Raw genomic sequence first — 18,627 nt, forward strand, 5'->3', positions numbered from 1 at the left:
GCTTTCAGCACCTTGTTGAATCAATGCCATGTAGAATTAAGGCAGTTCTGAAGGCGAAAGGGGGTCAAACACAGTATTAGTATGGTGTTCCTAATAATCCTTTAGGTGAGTGTACATTATCTGTAACTGTAAGGTGTACATGCTGAATGGATTGTTTTCTTCTTTCGGTTGAAAGGGCACAAGGTAAGAGGTGAAATGTTACATCTGGGATACCCAGACTTTCTCCTGTGGAGTAGGAGGGTGATACCAGAGAAATGTACCAATGGAAATCCATAGCTATGCATAACTGATATAACTTGGCTCTTTAGACCTGTTTATAACTGTCTCAGACAGTCCTGTTTACAGCTCAGGTCTGGACAGGGCCGGTCATAACCTGCCATACCCTGCTTCTATCACCAGGCTGTTTTTATACACAGAACACACACAGTAACACACACTAGCACACTCAAACACACCAATAGACACTCACACACTAACACACACCAATACACACTCACACACTCAAACACACCAATACACACTCACACACAAACACACACCAATACACACTCAATGCTCAAACAAATGAGTAATAGTTCCCAGAGCAACACACCTGCACTTGTGGGAAATGCAGCAGTATATGAAGAGAGGGATGGAAAAGACAAGAGAAAAAATAGGACAGAATGAACAGAGAGACAGAAAGAGGTAACGAAAATCAGGCATCATTATTCTTTAGGATGGCGCGCATATGTATTCAACTATTGAGAATTTTATCTGATCTAATTATTCTACAAATGATAAATAATCACTTCTATTTAATAACCTATTTATAGTGGCAACCACTAATTGAATATCTGATTAAATTATAGTTTTACTACATGACAAATTTTGCACAGAAGAAGCAATAAAAGTTTTATATAATCAATGATCCTTAGATTAGTCTTTGCAACCCTCACCATCTTCCTCAGCGTGTGTGGAGTCTATATACAGACAACATTTTTTGGGATTTATTTTGCATATTTTTTTGTTGTGCCAATACTTTTGAAACCTAAGTTTTACAGAGAAAAACATGCTATTAAATAAAATGTTGTCTTTGAGAATAATTATGTTGTAATAAAAGCTTATGACCCCTTCATATGTTTGATCCCAAAATATTACTCCGTGTTTGTTTTTTGTTTTATTCCAACTCTTTTTTTCATTCCTTTTCCTTTCTATCTTGACCCCAGTCCCTGATGATGAAAAACATCCCCATAACATGATGCTGCCACCACAATGCATCACAGTAGGGACGGTGTTCTTTAGGTGATGGTTGTCTTGGGTTGGCACCAAATGCAGTGCTTTGCATTTAGATAAAACATTTTACTCTGGCATGATCAGATCACAAAATGTGTCGCAGCATGGCAACTGTATAATATTTCATCCATCAGGCCATGAAAGCCTGTTGATTTATTGTCCTCTTGGTGACTGATCTGATCAGTCTTGCTCATAGACAGAACAACAGATCTTTCACCTGGCCGGCGCTCATGGTTGAGCATTTGCTTTGCAATTCACCACCTAACAGATTAAAACATTAGAAAAGGATGAATCCAACACGCAAAAGAAACAAACAGATACTGATGAATTCATCCTTAAATTATGTGAATCATTAATTTAACACTGGCAGAGGCCGATTAACTTGGTGTTTGGTTTTTAAATGTAATTATAATTAAAAAAATTAATTTAAATCAATGCAGGGAACGTTCACTGGGCTGGCTCACCATTTAGCTAGAATGTTAGCTCAGATAAGCAGCCAGATAGCTAACCATAAAACTTCACATTTTGTGGCTAGTTGAAAAAACTATTGTCAAAAGTAATTCATAAATTCTAGTACTCTAGTGTGCTTTAGAAATGTTTGGGGGTGGGATGCTTTGATCAATCAGACAGTCAAATACCAATAATCTTATTTTGAAAACTGCTTGATTACATATTTTAAGAAACAGTAAAGAACACTACAACATCCTAGGAGTCTGACTCTGTCGTGGGGCTGGGGTAAAACAGTTGATCTTACAAAACATTATTAAAATAAAACACATTTACAAATCCTCCTATTCATTGAGAACATTTCATTTAGAAGTTATTCATTTGCGTCATATTATTAGACATGCCTATCCATTATTTTGTGTGAAACTGCACAAATTTAAAAGGTGCTTGGTTCTTCATGGTAAAACACTTGGCTCGTAGATGCAGCAAATGTGTAGTGGATGCTGCCCCTACACCCTTGGTCATTTCTACATCTTCAGCTTTGGGACGCTTGTGCAAATGGAGGAGGCACGCATGAACATTCCTCAGTGAGCGTATAGATGAATTAAAAAAATATATATATTACGACACATGATGCGTTCATTCAAGAATGTCCAGCACAATAACAAACAGTGATATTTAAGTCAGGATATTTAAGTCAGTCAATGAGATCTCACAAATTTGCATTATGTTTTTGACGTTTGCCTACTATGGATAGAGGTCAGTGGGATAAGGCGTGATAATAGTCCCCCCCAAACCAGAAGTGGTTCAGTTGAGGCATTTAAGGGAACCATTGTAGTCCACATTCTGCACCCATCCCCCCTCCCATCAACGACACCGTGGCAACCAACCTACAGTACTGTAAAGGGGAATATCATTAACCCCTCGCTGCAGGGTTTCAGTACTGTAATGGGGAATATCATTAACCCCTCGCTGCAGGGTTTCAGTACTGTAATGGGGAATATCATTAACCCCTCGCTGCCGGGTTTCAGTACTGTAATGGGGAATATCATTAACCCCTCGCTGCCGGGTTTCAGTACTGTAATGGGGAATATCATTAACCCCTCGCTGCCGGGTTCAGTACTGTAATGGGGAATATCATTAACCCCTCGCTGCAGGGTTTCAGTACTGTAATGGGGAATATCATTAACCCCTCGCTGCCGGGTTTCAGTACTGTAATGGGGAATATCATTAACCCCTCGCTGCAGGGTTTCAGTACTGTAATGGGGAATATCATTAACCACTCGCTGCAGGGTTTCAGTACTGTAATGGGGAATATCATTAACCCCTCGCTGCAGGGTTTCAGTACTGTAATGGGGAATATCATTAACCCCTCGCTGCCGGGTTTCAGTACTGTAATGGGGAATATCATTAACCCCTCGCTGCAGGGTTTCAGTACTGTAATGGGGAATATCATTAACCCCTCGCTGCAGGGTTTCAGTACTGTAATGGGGAATATCATTAACCCCTCGCTGCAGGGTTTCAGTACTGTAATGGGGAATATCATTAACCCCTCGCTGCAGGGTTTCAGTACTGTAATGGGGAATTTCAAAACCCCAAGTCGTATTTCGATGCTCTAGGAACTTGGACACACATGTAATTATGTCTGGGAACTACCGCGACATTTCTGTCCAACTAGCTTTCCACTGGCACGATCATCATATAAATCAGCACAGGAGACAAACACACAGACACACACACACACACACACACACACACAGACACACACACAGACACAGACACACACACAGACACACACACAAACACACACACAGACACACACGTCAACACACACGAAGACACACACACAGACACACATGTCAACACACGCAGACACACACACACAGACACACACGTCAACACACACGCAGACACACACACAGACACACACGTCAACACACATGCAGACACACACACAGAACAGCTCCATACTTAGATGTTAGTAAACAGAGAGCTCTGCTGCTGTGACGGAGCTGTCTTAGCATTACATCATCCGTGTGTGTGTGTGTATTTTTGGAGCTCACCTTCCTTTTGACGAACTGAAAAGCGGAACACTTCTTGAAGGAGAAAGCATTCTTCTCTCCTCCGCCTCCTCCTTCTCCACCTCCTCGTTCGCCTCGTTCTCCTCCACCTCTTTCTGTTCCTCCTCCGATAAGAAGCTTCATGGTGGCCAGGAGAACACTAGCCTCGGACGAGCACAGTGCGACGGGTGGACAGACAGATCGGTAAAACGGAGTAACGAGGCAGGAGTGGATGGAGAGAAATAGCAACAGATCAGGAGAAATGTAAAAGAGAGTTGTAGGAAGAAGTGAAGAGGGCAGAGATGAAGAGAAAGAGACGGAGAGAGGAGGGAGAGAGGGTTAGGGAGAAGGACTGAGAGGGAGAGGGGGAGTGAGAGGAAGAGAAACAGAGAGAGAGCAAGAGAGCAGGAGGGAGAGAGAGAGACTGAGAGAAGGAAGGAGATCCCTGCTGATGTGAATGCAGAGACAGTGGGATTGAAAAGCCTGTACTCCTCATTGTGTGTGTGTTCATGCGTTGCGATTGAGTGTGTGTTGGCACGTGTGTGTATGGGTGTCTTACCTGTGCTTTCTGGATTCAAAGCAGCTTATCTTCGTTCAAAATGTTTCTCCCCGTATCCTAGATCTCCTCTCAGAGTAACCTCGTCCTAGTGGCGGTTGTCCATCAGTCACATTCATTTTATGAAGCCCTTCTTATATCAGCCAAATCCCCAAAGAGCAACAAATATAAAATGGGCTCGGAACTACTTAGAAATCATCACTTCTGGTTGTTTGCTATCTGGGTCTGCTGTACAGGTCCGGTTCTGTCATTGGGTCAGCTGTACAGGTCCGGTTCTTTCTTTGGGTCAGCTGTACAGGTCTGGTTCTGTCATTGGTTCAGCTTTAGAGGGCTGGTCCTGCCCCTGGTCCTATCTTTGATTATTTCACTTGTTCTGCCCCTGGTCCAGGCTCTGGTCCTGTCTCTGGTTCTGTCTCTGGTCCTGTTTGTGGTTCTGTCTCTGGTCCTGTCTCTGGTCCTGTTTGTGGTTCTGTCTCTGGTCCTGTCTCTGGTCCTGTCTCTGGTTCTGTCTCTGGTTCTGCCCCTGGTTCTATCTATGGTTATTTCACTGGTTCTTTCCCTGGTCTAGTCTCTGGTTCTCTCTCATTCTGCGTCTTGTTCTGTCTCTGGTCCTGTTTGTGGTTCTGTCTCTGGTCCTGTCTCTGGTCCTGTTTGTGGTTCTGTCTCTGGTCCTGTCTCTGGTCCTGTTTGTGGTTCTGTCTCTGGTCCTGTCTCTGGTTCTGTCTCTGGTTCTGCCTCTGGTTCTATCTATGGTTATTTCACTGGTTCTGTCCCTGGTCTAGTCTCTGGTTCTCTCTCATTCTGCATCTTGTTCTGTCTCTGGTTCTGTTTCTCGTTCTGCACCTGGCTCTGTCTCTGGGTCATGTTCTGCACACTGAGGGTCTAAAGGGGGTGACAGGGTGTGTATATGTGTGTGTTGTAACTGGTGGTGGTCCATTCACATAGACAGCCTGTGTGTGTGTGTGTGTGTGTTTGATATAATCCATGCTGTATCTGTACAGACACCAGCCCCTGAAGACCACTACTTTATCAATGAAAAGCACTGCAGTGAGCAACACACATCTCCTCTCTCCCCCATTTCCTCCCCTGCTCCTTCTCCTTTACCTCTCTGCTGCACCCATGATGCTCATTCTTCCTCTGTCCCCTCTCCTTCATGTATTCTTTTCACCCTTTCTGCCTTTCCTCATACCCACCCGACCCTCCACCCTCCACCCCCCACCCCCGACCCCCCACCCTCCACCCCCCACCCTCCACCCCCCACCCTCCACCCTCCACCCCCCACCCTCCACCCTCCAAACCCAGATATGGACCCCATCTGTATTCAACGGTATGCAGATACAGACTCAATCTGTACTCAACGGTATGCAGATACAGACCCCATCTGTATTCAACGGTATGCAGATACAGACACAATCTGTATTCAACGGTATGCAGATACAGACCCTATCTGTATTCAACGGTATGCAGATACAGACCCCATCTGTATTCAACGGTATGCAGATACAGAAACAATCTGTATTCAACGGTATGCAGATACAGACTCAATCTGTACTCAACGGTATGCAGATACAGACCCCATCTGTATTCAACGGTATGCAGATACGGACCCCAACTGTATTCAACGTTATGCAGATACAGACCCCATCTGTATTCAACGGTATGCAGATACAGACCCCATCTGTATTCAACGGTATGCAGATACAGACACAATCTGTATTCAACGGTATGCAGATACAGGCACAATCTGTATTCAACGGAATGCAGATACAGACACAATCTGTATTCAACGGTATGCAGATAAAGATCCCATCTGTATTCAATGGTATGCAGATACAGACCCCATCTGTTTTCAAAGCTATGCAGATACAGACACAATCTGTATTCAACGGAATGCAGATACAGACCCCATCTGTATTCAACGGTATGCAGATACAGACACAATCTGTATTCAACATTATGCCGATACAGACACAATCTGTATTCAACGGAATGCAGATACAGACACAATCTGTATTCAACGGTATGCAGATACGGACTCCACCTGTATTCAACGGTATGCAGATACAGACCCCATCTGTATTCAACGGTATGTAGATACAGACCCCATCTGTATTCAACGGTATGCAGATACAGACCCCATCCGTATTCAACGGTATGCAGATACGGACCCCATCTGTATTCAACGGTATGCAGATCAACCAGACAGACTGACTCCAGTCCATAATAATGCTACAGGCCTTCATAGGGTGTTAGGTTACCTGTCCTGGATGGGTGGCAGCTTGGTCACAAGGACGTCCTGACTCCTTCACAATTCTGCAGCGTACAGCCGTTCGAGATACCAACATCATATATGCCATTTCATGCACACTTCCCCACCAAAATTATGTTAGCAAAACCAGATATAATATCACAACCTCAAACAGCACCTTTATACCATTGAAAACAACACTTTACAAACTCATGATATACACATAGAACACATAGATAGCCTGAAAAATCTTGTGAAAACAGTCCTTGATTGGTTCAGATCTTATCTAGATTGCTGGAGTTACTTTGTCACCATTGGTAATCATGAATCTGATAGGGTGGCTATGACATGCGGAGTTCCACAGGGATCAGTTCTCAGACCGCTTCTGTTCAATCACTAAATGCTGCCTCTGGTCCAAACTCTACAGAACAACAACATTAACTATGCCGATGATACTCAAATATATATGGCTCCCGAACCATATGACAACAGCTCAATAGACTCTCTGTGTCACTGTATAGAGCACATAAATACCTGGATGAACCAAAATTGTCTACAATTAAACCAAGATAAAACTGAGATTATTGTGTTTGGCAACAAAACTAAAAGAACAAGTATTAGTAAAGAGCTGGATTCTCTGGCCCTTAAAACCATGGATCAAGTGCGTAATCTTGGTGTTCTGACTCAGACCTCACATTTAACAGTCATATCAAAGTGGTCACCAAAACAGCATTCTATTATCTTAGAAATATAGCCAGAATCAAAGGCTTGGTGTCCCAAAAAGACCAAGAGAAGCTCATCCATGCTTTTATCTCTAGTAGGGTTGACTACTGTAATGGCCTCTTAACTGGACTCCCCAAAAAGACTGTAAAACAGCTGCAGCTCATTCAGAATGCTTCTGCTAGAATGTTAATCAGGACCAAGAGAACAGAGCACATCACTCCGGTTCTTAAATCTTTGCATTGGCTTCCAGTCAGTTACAGAATAGATTTTAAAGTGGTGCTTTTAGTTTATAAATCTCTGAATGGTTTAGGAACCGAATACATTTCTGATATGTTTGAAGAATATAAACCGAGCAGGGCTCTTAAATCCATGAACACAGGTCAGCTAGTACAGCCCAGAGTCCAAACCAAACATGGAGAAGCTGCTGGAATAAACTATCAGAAGATCTTAGATATGCCCCAAACATATACATTTTTAAATCCTAGTTAAAAACACTTTTCTTTTAACGTGTCTATGACTGAGCACTTAAACTTAACCACACTGTTCAGCCTTACAGCTTTTATGGCTTCTTATGTTTTTATCCCGTTTTTATTCTTTTTATATTTTCTTATTCTATTTTTTATCATTATTATGTTGTTTTGATGTTTTCATTTGAGTATTTGTTTTTATGCTATTGTATTTTTATACATTTTCTTTTTCTTTGTAAAGCACATTGAATTGCGCTATATAAATAAACTTGCTTGCTAAAGGTGCCAAAAACTTCTCTACTCTCTGCAGGTTCTATCATAGCTCAGAGAGTTGAGGCTCTGTGCTATTAGTGTCTGATGTGGTTGGGTTCAAAACACACAGGAGCCAATATAAATGTAGACATTTTTGGAAAATCCCCGTCCATTTATATGTGTGTAAAGATATTCCCTGTGTCAGAAATTCCGTCCATTATTTTTCTAATAAATTCTATTCTAAAATGATGTGAACCTGCTGAATGTGTTGGTGTTGAGGAGAAAGAAAACATCACAAAAGTTTTTCTCAATTAAACAGTGTTGATTGATATGTGACACGAAATATGGAGGGCATAACCCTTGTGATAGCTTTCTAATGTTCTTTGATCCTAGCCTTCCTTCCGTATTTATGATTTAGCTTATGCTAGTCTATGCCTTCACTTCAGCCTATTTTTGACATTAGCGCTTGTATTTTTGGATTTTGCCTTCAGCTCCTTTTCTTCTGGACTTCTTGTGTATCGACTTCTGATGAATCTGTTCATCTGAACACGCTGTTTGCCTGCTCCTGGGTGTTGAGTTAAATAAATTCAGCGCGCACTGCATTGGGACCATACCTCTGCCTCTCCCGATTGGCATTTATTACACACATATTAATGCATTTCTCAGAATAACCTTCTATGGTTTTTAAACTCCCTTAAAACTCCAATCGTAAATTGAAATTGGGGCAAGGAATAAAAAATTAACAACTTTCTATCTTAAATGGTCACTGAATAATGGATAGTTGGGTCACAGAGGGTGTACTGTGCTCCCATAATGCACTGCAGGTACTTTCTTTGGGACAGCTGACAGCGCAGTGTTAGAAATAGTCACACCGGATGTGAGAAACCTTTACTGTATTTCACTGAAATGTTATACAGAAATGCTACGGGCACTTAAAACAATGTGTTAGTCCATGATTATTTGTTAATATTATACAGTATATTGTACTGTATGTATTTATGGCTGTCATACATGTAGAGATGCTGATTTAAGAAAAATTAGGAGTGGTCTCTTAATTTTTTCCAGAGCTGTTTATCTACTCTGTAATACCATGAATCTCATATATTTAAGAGCATAATTGTATTATGGGAACCTTTTATATTGTTATTGTTTTCTAAAGAAACAAACCAGCCATGGAGTGATTGGAGTCATTGTTTTCATTATAGGTACTGTATAGCTATTAGCTAGCCATCTACAGTAATCTTTGTACAAGAGTACACTTTAGTTCTGTTATTAATAAAAATTCTGTTGTCCACGTTATTTCAGCAAAAATGTAATGGCTTAGTTAAAAGTTGCATTCCCCCTGTTCCCACCACAAGTTTGCCTAGTTCCTTTTCTGGTTATTCAACTTTAGTTTTTCTGTATTAAGTCTGTATTAAGTCTGTTTTACTACCTGACTCTTAACACTGGGGCCCCCCAGGGGTGTGTCCTCAGCCCTCTGTTTTACTTCCTGACTCTTAACACTGGGGCCCCCCCAGGGGTGTGTCCTCAGCTCTCTGTTTTACTACCTGACTCTTAACACTGGGGCCCCCCAGGGGTGTGTCCTCAGCCCTCTGTTTTACTACCTGACTCTTAACACTGGAGCCCCCCCAGGGGTGTGTCCTCAGCTCTCTGTTTTACTACCTGACTCTTAACACTGGGGCCCCCCCAGGGGTGTGTCCTCAGCCCTCTGTTTTACTACCTGACTCTTAACACTGGGGCCCCCCAGGGGTGTGTCCTCAGCTCTCTGTTTTACTACCTGACTCTTAACACTGGGGCCCCCCCAGGGGTGTGTCCTCAGCTCTCTGTTTTACTACCTGACTCTTAACACTGGGGCCCCCCAGGGGTGTGTCCTCAGCTCTCTGTTTTACTACCTGACTCTTAACACTGGGGCCCCCCCAGGGGTGTGTCCTCAGCTCTCTGTTTTACTACCTGACTCTTAACACTGGGGCCCCCCCAGGGGTGTGTCCTCAGCTCTCTGTTTTACTACCTGACTCTTAACACTGGGGCCCCCCCAGGGGTGTGTCCTCAGCCCTCAGCTTTCCTACCTGACTCTTAACACTGGGAGCTACAGTGGAGCGAGTTGGCAGTTTTATGTTTTCTGGCGTCCACAGAGCTGAGGATGGTGTTGTCATGAGGGTTACGTCTGGAACGCCACACTGTGTCTTTTCCACACGCTGTGCCATCTGTACCAATACTCACCTTCTATCATCTGGTTTTCTATCACCGTCTCCATAGCCTCTCCTTGGTCCAGTGGACAGTAGGCCCTGGTGGTGTTACCCTCCACCCACAGAGAGAGCCCAGTTCTGGGCAGGCCCACTCCCGTCAGTACCTCCACCCTCCGGAGGTGGAGTCATTTTTGGAACAATGCCTCTATCTCTATCATTTGCCTTACTGTCCAAGTTACCGTCCAGACACACACACACACACATACACAGCAACAAAAACACATGTGCATGCATAGTAAATGCCTGCACCCACGCTCTCACAACACACACAACCACCCACCACATTCTCTCTTACACACTTTCCCTCTCTCTACTTTAAAGCAACTTGTCATCTTTATAAATTAATAATGACCTCTCTTCTCTCTTGTCTGATGCATTTGACTAGAGAATCCCTTTGATTTATAAGTTCCCTCCTAGCTAGCTGGAGGAATTTGGATACCTCAGAAATGAAAATTGATTTCCCTCCCTTCAGCAAAATACCTTTCACCTGAGCCTCCCTGACCAATTGGAAAAATATGCCCAAAATGATAATTAAAATCAGGGCTTAGTTTTTAGATGCTGGAATGAACAGTCAAGTCAAAGGGGGTAAACTGGGTACCAGAATTAGTTTTTTTTACAATAATGCGTCGAATCTGTGTGTCACACGTGCCAATAAAGTCTGGGATTATGTAATTCTTTAGGTCAATAATCATTATAATTGGGCCTACTGCATAAATTATAAAAATGTCATGCTACACTGACACACGAAAAATGTAAGATCTATATTTAAATTCCGTTATGATGACGTACTATTTAAAAAAAATATTAGGTAGTAACTTTATGCTTGTGTTGAGTGTCAGCTGTGGAACCTAGAACAAAAAAATAGGGCTGTCAAGGTTAACGTGTTAACGCGTGCGAGTAATTTAAAATTAACGCTGCAATTATTTTTGTCGCCGTTAACGCGTTTAATATTTTTGAGCCGCGGCGCGATCCAGTAAGAGCTTGACCTCAGTGGGAGCAGACAGGATTGCGCTATATCATGCATTTATTGTTTACCAGTAACTTTAAAGTGGACTTGACCTGAGCGTTTCACAGGCATTTTTTTCAATATATAATTGGAGAGTTTGCATTAATTTCATGAATTGTGTTTACTCTGCACTAGTTAAACAACAACAGCATAAAAACGCGTTAGTAGGCTACACATCCGTTTGTGCAATGGATGTGAGGAAATGGGTATAACTCTCCTTGCGTCCCACACCCCAGTCTCACTACAATAACCCATCAAACAAGAACGCTAGCCATGGCTCCCCTAGCTATATTGCATGGTAAGGTGTAATTATTTAATGTTTTTGCTAATCTAAGCTAAGCATTAATGTTTCCACCAAAGCATATTCTCATAGTGAAATTAGCAAACCACTGTGCTCTGCATGAATTACAGATGTACCCAGCTTTTATGTTTGTATATAACTTCTGTAGCCATCATGACTACCTTATGCCATTGCCTATTCAAGTAGCATGCATACCTCATGCATTTGGTTGAATTTGGGAGAAAATTAATAGAGATGCTTTGTGAAGTATTTGGTTGTGGCTAACAACATTCAGGAAATCTAATCTTTACTGGCCCCCACCTGAACCCCATTCTAACCACATTCCAGCCTAAACATCAAAGGACAATACCTTGACCAGCTTAGTTGTGATTCAATGGGTTAAATGCCTGCACACCATGTAGCTGTCCAGATAAGAGGGGCTGATATGTGTTTTATACAGTAGCCTAAGGTAGCAGATATTGTCCTTTGTGCGTTAATCAAGAAAACAATATGAGATGGCAAGATTCTGTTTATATTTACATGGGGCACATTTAGATGCAGCCAGTTATTGTGGTCAGTTATGGGCTGACACTGTGTGTATATTAAACTAAATTAAGGGGTGTGACAACTTGCATTTATTTAATATTGTAAACACTGTCCATAGTTTACAATAAAACTAAGTATGTCTTTACTATAATGCACTGCTATTTAAACAGAAAACTGTGTATTAAGGGCAACATTTAAGGGCAGACAATACAGAGAATGTTTAGGATATTTCTCATTAATGCAATTATCTAATCCACCAATCACATGGCAGTTGCTTCAATACATTTATGGGTGTGGTCCTGGTCAAGACAATCTCCTGAACTCCAAAATGAATGTCAGAATGGGAAAGGTGATTTAAGCAATTTTGAGTGTGGCATGGTTGTTGGTGCCAAACGGGCCGGTCTGAGTATTTCACAATCTGCTCAGTTACAGGGATTTTCACGCACAACCATTTCTAGGGTTTACAAACAATGGTGTGAAAAGGGAAAAACATCCAGTATGCGGCAGTCCTGTGGGCAAAAATGCCTTGTTGATGCTAGAGATCAGAGGAGAATGGGCCGACTGATTCAAGCTGATAGAAGAGCAACTTTGACTGAAAAAGAAAAAAGAGGCTACAATTTGCACGAGCTCACCAAAATTGGACAGTTGAAGACTGGAAGAATGTTGCCTGGTCTGATGAGTCTCGATTTCTGTTGAGACATTCCGATGGTAGAGTCAGAATTTGGCGTAAACAGAATGAGAACATGGATCCATCATGCCTTGTTACCACTGTGCAGGCTGGTGGTGGTGGTGTAATGGTGTGGGGGATGTTTTCTTGGCACACTTTAGGCCCCTTTGTGCCAATTGGGCATTGTTTAAATGCCACGGCCTACCTGAGCATTGTTTCTGACCATGTCCATCCCTTTATGACCACCATGTACCCATCCTCTGATGGCTACTTCCAGCAGGATAATGCACCATGTCACAAAGCTCGAATCATTTCAAATTGGTTTCTTGAACATGACAATGAGTTCACTGTACTGAAATGGCCCCCACAGTCACCAGATCTCAACCCAATAGAGCATCTTTGGGATGTGGTGGAATGGGAGCTTCGTGCCCTGGATGTGCATCCCACAAATCTCCATCAACTGCAAGATGCTATCCTATCAATATGGGCCAACATTTCTAAAGAATGCTTTCAGCACCTTGTTGAATCAATGCCATGTAGAATTAAGGCAGTTCTGAAGGCGAAAGGGGGTCAAACACAGTATTAGTATGGTGTTCCTAATAATCCTTTAGGTGAGTGTTTATACATAACATGTAGAAAACTACACACTTGCATGCACAAACACACTCATACACTTCATAACAGCTCACTGGTGAAACATCGTCTCCCAGCAGAAATAGAAGCGAAGTTGGGGCTAGCTGACTGATTTCAAAGACAATAAAACATGTGCATTGATGATGAGAGAGGGAGACATCTACAATCCATCATACTGTTCCCCTTCCTTACCTGTCTGTCTCTCTCCCTGTCTGTCTCCCTGTCTGTCTCCCTGTCTCTCTCCCTATCTGTTTGTCTATCACTCTGTATCTCTGTCTCTCTCCCTGTCTGTCTGTCTGTCTTTCTCCCTGTCTGTCTGTCACTCTCCCTGTCTGTCTGTCTCTCTCCCTGTCTGTTTGTCTATCACTCTGTATCTCTGTCTGTCCATCTATCTGTCGGTCTGTTAGTCTGTCTGTCTGCTTACTCTCTCAAATCTTCTCCTCTGTTTCTCTCTCTCTGTGTCGGTTATTATTACAGTTTTACTCAATCGTTTTGGCTCAGTTCTCAAATGACAATAATTATTTTTCAAAACAGTAAGTTCAAAACAATTAGTTTTTTGTTCACACTAGATTAGAATTTCTCATTCATTTAAGCAAATTGCATGTGTTTTGGTACTAGGGTTGCACGAATATTGGAAACAACTGACATTGTACCATACCATACCATACCATCTTCTTCCGCTTATCCGGGGCCGGGTCGCGGGGGTAGCAGTCTAAGCAGGGATGCCCAGACTTCCCTCTCCCTAGACACTTCCTCCAGCTCTTCCGGGGGGACACCGAGGCGTTCCCAGGCCAGCCGGGAGACATAGTCCCTCCAGCGTGTCCTAGGTCTTCCCCGGGGTCTCCTCCCGGTGGGACGGGACCGGAACACCTTCCCAGGAAGCATCCGGAGGCATCCGAAAAAGATGCCCAAGCCACCTCAGCTGACCCCTCTCGATGTGGAGGAGCAGCGGCTCTACTCTGAGCTCCTCCCGGGTGACCGAGCTTCTCACCCTATCTCTAAGGGATCGCCCAGCCACCCTGCGGAGAAAGCTCATTTCGGCCGCCTGTATCCGGGATCTTGTCCTTTCGGTCATGACCCAAAGCTCATGACCATAGGTGAGAGTAGGAACGTAGATTGACTGGTAAATCGAGAGCTTCGCCTTGCGGCTCAGCTCTTTCTTCACCACGACAGACCGATACATCGACTGCATTACTGCAGAAGCTGCACCGATCCGTCTGTCAATCTCCCGTTCCATCCTTCCCTCACTCGTGAACAAGACCCCTAGATACTTAAACTCCTCCACTTGAGGCAGGCACTCTCCACCAACCTGAAGTGGGCAAGCCACCCTTTTCCGACTGACATTGTGATATTTTGTTTTTCTGTTGCAATATGAAAAAATACAGGATTTCTTCACCAGATGACTTGAAAAGCTCTATTTGAGAATAATTAATTATTCTAGAATGATTGGGGCAGTTTTGCAGGGAACTGCATCTTCATGGAAAATAAAAATTAAAAAATTTAACTGAAAATGACTTTGTACCTTATTTTGGCTCAATTCAGGCTAAAGTAAATGATCTAACATGTTATGATATTAATAATGCATGTTGCTTACCCTCAAATAAAGGGGCTCATTTGTGAATGAAGAGGTGTGGTGTCTATAAGGGTCCAGGAGATTACAGGTGGCTTTATCTCAGTACTCCAACCAGGTTAAAACAGAGCATTCTCTATGGAGGAAGTTTCATTATCACAATAGGGAATTCATGTGAATGACAACATCAAATCAATGAATGTATTTCTCACAACTGTAGAATAATATAGTAAATCTATACATGTATACATTGCTCACTCAAACTTGAAGGTTTTTGGCCAAGAATACCAGTCTACAGGTGCTGGTCATAAAATTAGAATATCCTCAAAAAGTTGATTTCAGTAATTCCATTTAAAAAGTGAAACTTGTATAATGTATACATTCATTCCACACACTGAATTTGGGATTTTCATTAGTTGTCAGTTATAATCATCCCACTTAAAAGAAATAAACGTTTGAAATATATATGTGTGTAATGAATGAATATAATACACCTCTCTGAGGGGGAACTTAGCGGGAATGGATTGATACAGTGGGGAGAACAAGTATTTGATACACTGCCGATTTTGCAGGTTTTCCTACTTACAGAGCATGTAGAAACAAATCCAGAAAATCACATTGTATGATTTTTAAATAATGAATTAGCATTTTACTTTCAGGCAAGCTTGGCGAGATGTGGAAAACTGACTCTGTGTGTTTTTCATGCAAGTGGATCTTGCCCTGTCTACGGAAGGTGTTAGCAGGTACTTGTTTAATTCTGCTTCCACAGCATCCTTGTGGGTCAGAGAGGAATCACCCTTTGCTGCAGCTCCGCTCTGTTTAAAGAAACTTCCCAAGAACTTCTTGTCTTTCTTTGCCTGGGACGTATCAGCAACTTCAGGCTCCACTTCAGTGCTGCTGTTTGACGTCTCCTCCTGGCATTCCCTATTTTCTGATGCCACTCTGGCCTTGACTTGGGGCTTGTTGTCTTCACGGATAAAGTCCACCTTGAACCAGGGGTCCAAACAAGATGCCGCAGCTAGCAGCTCCTGAGTAGCTTCATCTCTATATTTGTCGTTGATGTAGTGCAACATCTCAGTTTTCAAGGTCTTGGTCAAGTTTGTGTCTCCCTCTTGTATTAGCAGCGTTGAAGTGTTGAAGAGGTGAAGAACTGGCTTCACATATGAGACACTAACATAGTCTTCTCCTGAGAGTGCATCTGTGAAGTCCAGCAGTGGGCCCAGTGACTTACTGACAGATTCCAGGACATCCATATCTTGCCAGGTTAGAATTAGATGCCGTTTCTTCCTGTCCTCAGACAGGACCTGAGTTATAGCCTTCTGCTGCTCTAGTAACCTGCTGATTATCTTCTGTCTGGAACCCCATCTTGTTTGGCATTCTGATATGAGGGAATGTGAAGGTAGATTGAGTTCCTTCTGGACTCTTTCAAGAGCACTTCTGGCCTTCCAGCTGTGAGAGAAGTGACCCATCAGCTTCTTGCAGAAACCTGCAGCACAGTCAATGCATCCATCCTTTTTTACTGCATTTTCTAAGGTTAAAAACAAAGATAAAATAAATTACTTATTATTATACACATTTAATACATTTACTTTAATAAATTATATAAATATTATTATATATTAGAAATTATTTATATATATATAGTTTCAGCATGCTTTCTTTATGTTTTAAAGACATAATAAAACATTCATTCTCATATTACTTATATCTCATGCTTTTAGCACTAACTATTTTACTTAATGATAACCCAAAATATAGGGGCATTTAATTCCATTGTTTGTTATTGTAAACAAATGCAACATTTAAACTTAAAAAAGATAGCAGAGATATATAGATATCAAACATTAATGCCATAGGATATCAGCCCTGGCATTCAGAGCTTTGGCTATCAACCTGACAGTCTGTATCCTTCATTCTTCCCCAGCCCCATCCTCTACAATAAAAATATATGACATTTATGAAAGTTTTTATATTTCAGAACAGGTTGCTAGGTATTAATATGTAACAGTAATAGTATAGCAATAGCAACAGTAGTAAAATAGAATGCGCAATTGGGCATAACTTACCAACTACAAGATGCAATCTGGTCCATTTGTTCAGTTGCAGCCTTCACCATGTTCATAGCATTTTCTGTTGTAATACAGACTAGACGACTCTCATCTAGTCCCCAATCAGCTAAAGCTTCTCTCATCCCTGTTGCCATGTTCTCACTTGTATGATCCTATGTGAAAAATGCAGTTTGCAATGGCATTTCAGGTGGAAGTCCTCATTAATAAAGTCTACTGTCAGACTTAGGTAAGGCTCCGTTGTCCGGCTGGACCACAAGTCTGTTGTTGCTGTATAATATTCCACTTGTGACAGCTCTGTTTGAACTTGTGCCTTGCAATTCTCATACAACTCTGGGATGGCAACTTGAGAAAAGTAGTTGTGTGATGGCATTACAAACCGCTTGTCAACAACCGGATCATGTTTTTAAAACCCTCTTTGGTAACCTTGTTAATTGGTACCATGTCTTTGGCGACGTGAAATGTTATTGGATCTGTGATTTCTCTCCGCTGTTTGGAATCTTTCTTGTATGCTATAATACTGGCAAATATAGATTTTTGCTTTGGACGGCATTGAGATGCTTTGCACTCGTCATACGACGAGTAATGACATGGTAATGTCTCTGTTGTGCCATATATTCTCCACTTGATGAAGACTGTCTTCACTGTGTTCCATGGTATATTTAATGCTTTGGAGATTCTTTTGTACCCTTCTCCTGACTGATATCTTTCAACAATGAGATCCCTGGCTTTTGCTCTGAGATGCCGCTAAGACAATGTCAGGAAAATCCTACTAGAACAGCTGAACTTTTTTTGTGATTAATCAGAATCATTTTAAATGATGGCAGGTGTGTAATGACTTCAATTTAATAGTAGTTTTAATTTGATTGGTTAAGTCTGAACACAGCCACATCCCCAGTTATAAGAGGGTGTGCACACTTATGCAACCAGGTTATTGTAAGGTTTTTATTTTTCATTTTTCCCCCTCAAAGATTTCAGTTTGTTATTCAATTGAATTGTTCACATTATATGTCACATTAAAAGTGGAAAAAGTATAAATATTAGTATAAATATTAGAGTAGTTATTAGTGGGAAAGGCCTCTGTTATAAATATTAGAGTAGTTATTAGTGGGACAGGCCTCTGTTATAAATATTAGAGTAGTTATTAGTGGGACAGGCCTCTGTTATAAATATAAGAGTAGTTATTAGAGGGACAGGCCTCCGTTATAAATATAAGAGTAGTTATTAGAGGGACAGGCCTCTGTTATAAATATAAGAGTAGTTATTAGTGGGACAGGCCTCTGTTATAAATATAATAGTAGTTATTAGAGGGACAGGCCTCTGTTATAAATATAAGAGTAGTTATTAGAGGGACAGGCCTCTGTTATAAATATTAGAGTAGTTATTAGTGGGAAAGGCCTCTGTTATAAATATTAGAATAGTTATTAGAGGGACAGGCCTCTATTATAAATATTAGATTAGTTATTAGTGGGACAGGCCTCTGTTATAAATATTAGAGTAGTTATTAGTGGGACAGGCCTCTGTTATAAATATAAGAGTAGTTATTAGAGGGACAGGCCTCTGTTATAAATATAAGAGAAGTTATTAG

General features: G+C 41.7%; 1 protein-coding gene across 2 annotated transcripts in view; it reads right to left on the minus strand.

Annotated features, from left to right (window-relative positions):
- sgk1 (serum/glucocorticoid regulated kinase 1) overlaps window positions 1-4,101 on the minus strand; it is a 34,760-nt gene extending 30,659 nt beyond the window's left edge. The window contains exon 1 of one of the 2 annotated variants that reach the window (XM_029114657.2): window positions 3,783-4,101. In XM_029114657.2, coding sequence (XP_028970490.2) covers window positions 3,783-3,923 — 141 coding nt within the window. In that variant the 5' untranslated portion in view covers window positions 3,924-4,101. The remainder of the gene's footprint in view (window positions 1-3,782) is intronic. The other variant, XM_029114658.2, reaches the window with a different exon arrangement.
- Between the last annotated feature and the right edge of the window lie 14,526 nt (window positions 4,102-18,627).

Source organism: Esox lucius, chromosome 18 (assembly GCF_011004845.1).
Source record: "Esox lucius isolate fEsoLuc1 chromosome 18, fEsoLuc1.pri, whole genome shotgun sequence".
In the NCBI taxonomy this organism is placed as follows: Eukaryota; Metazoa; Chordata; class Actinopteri; order Esociformes; family Esocidae; genus Esox; species Esox lucius.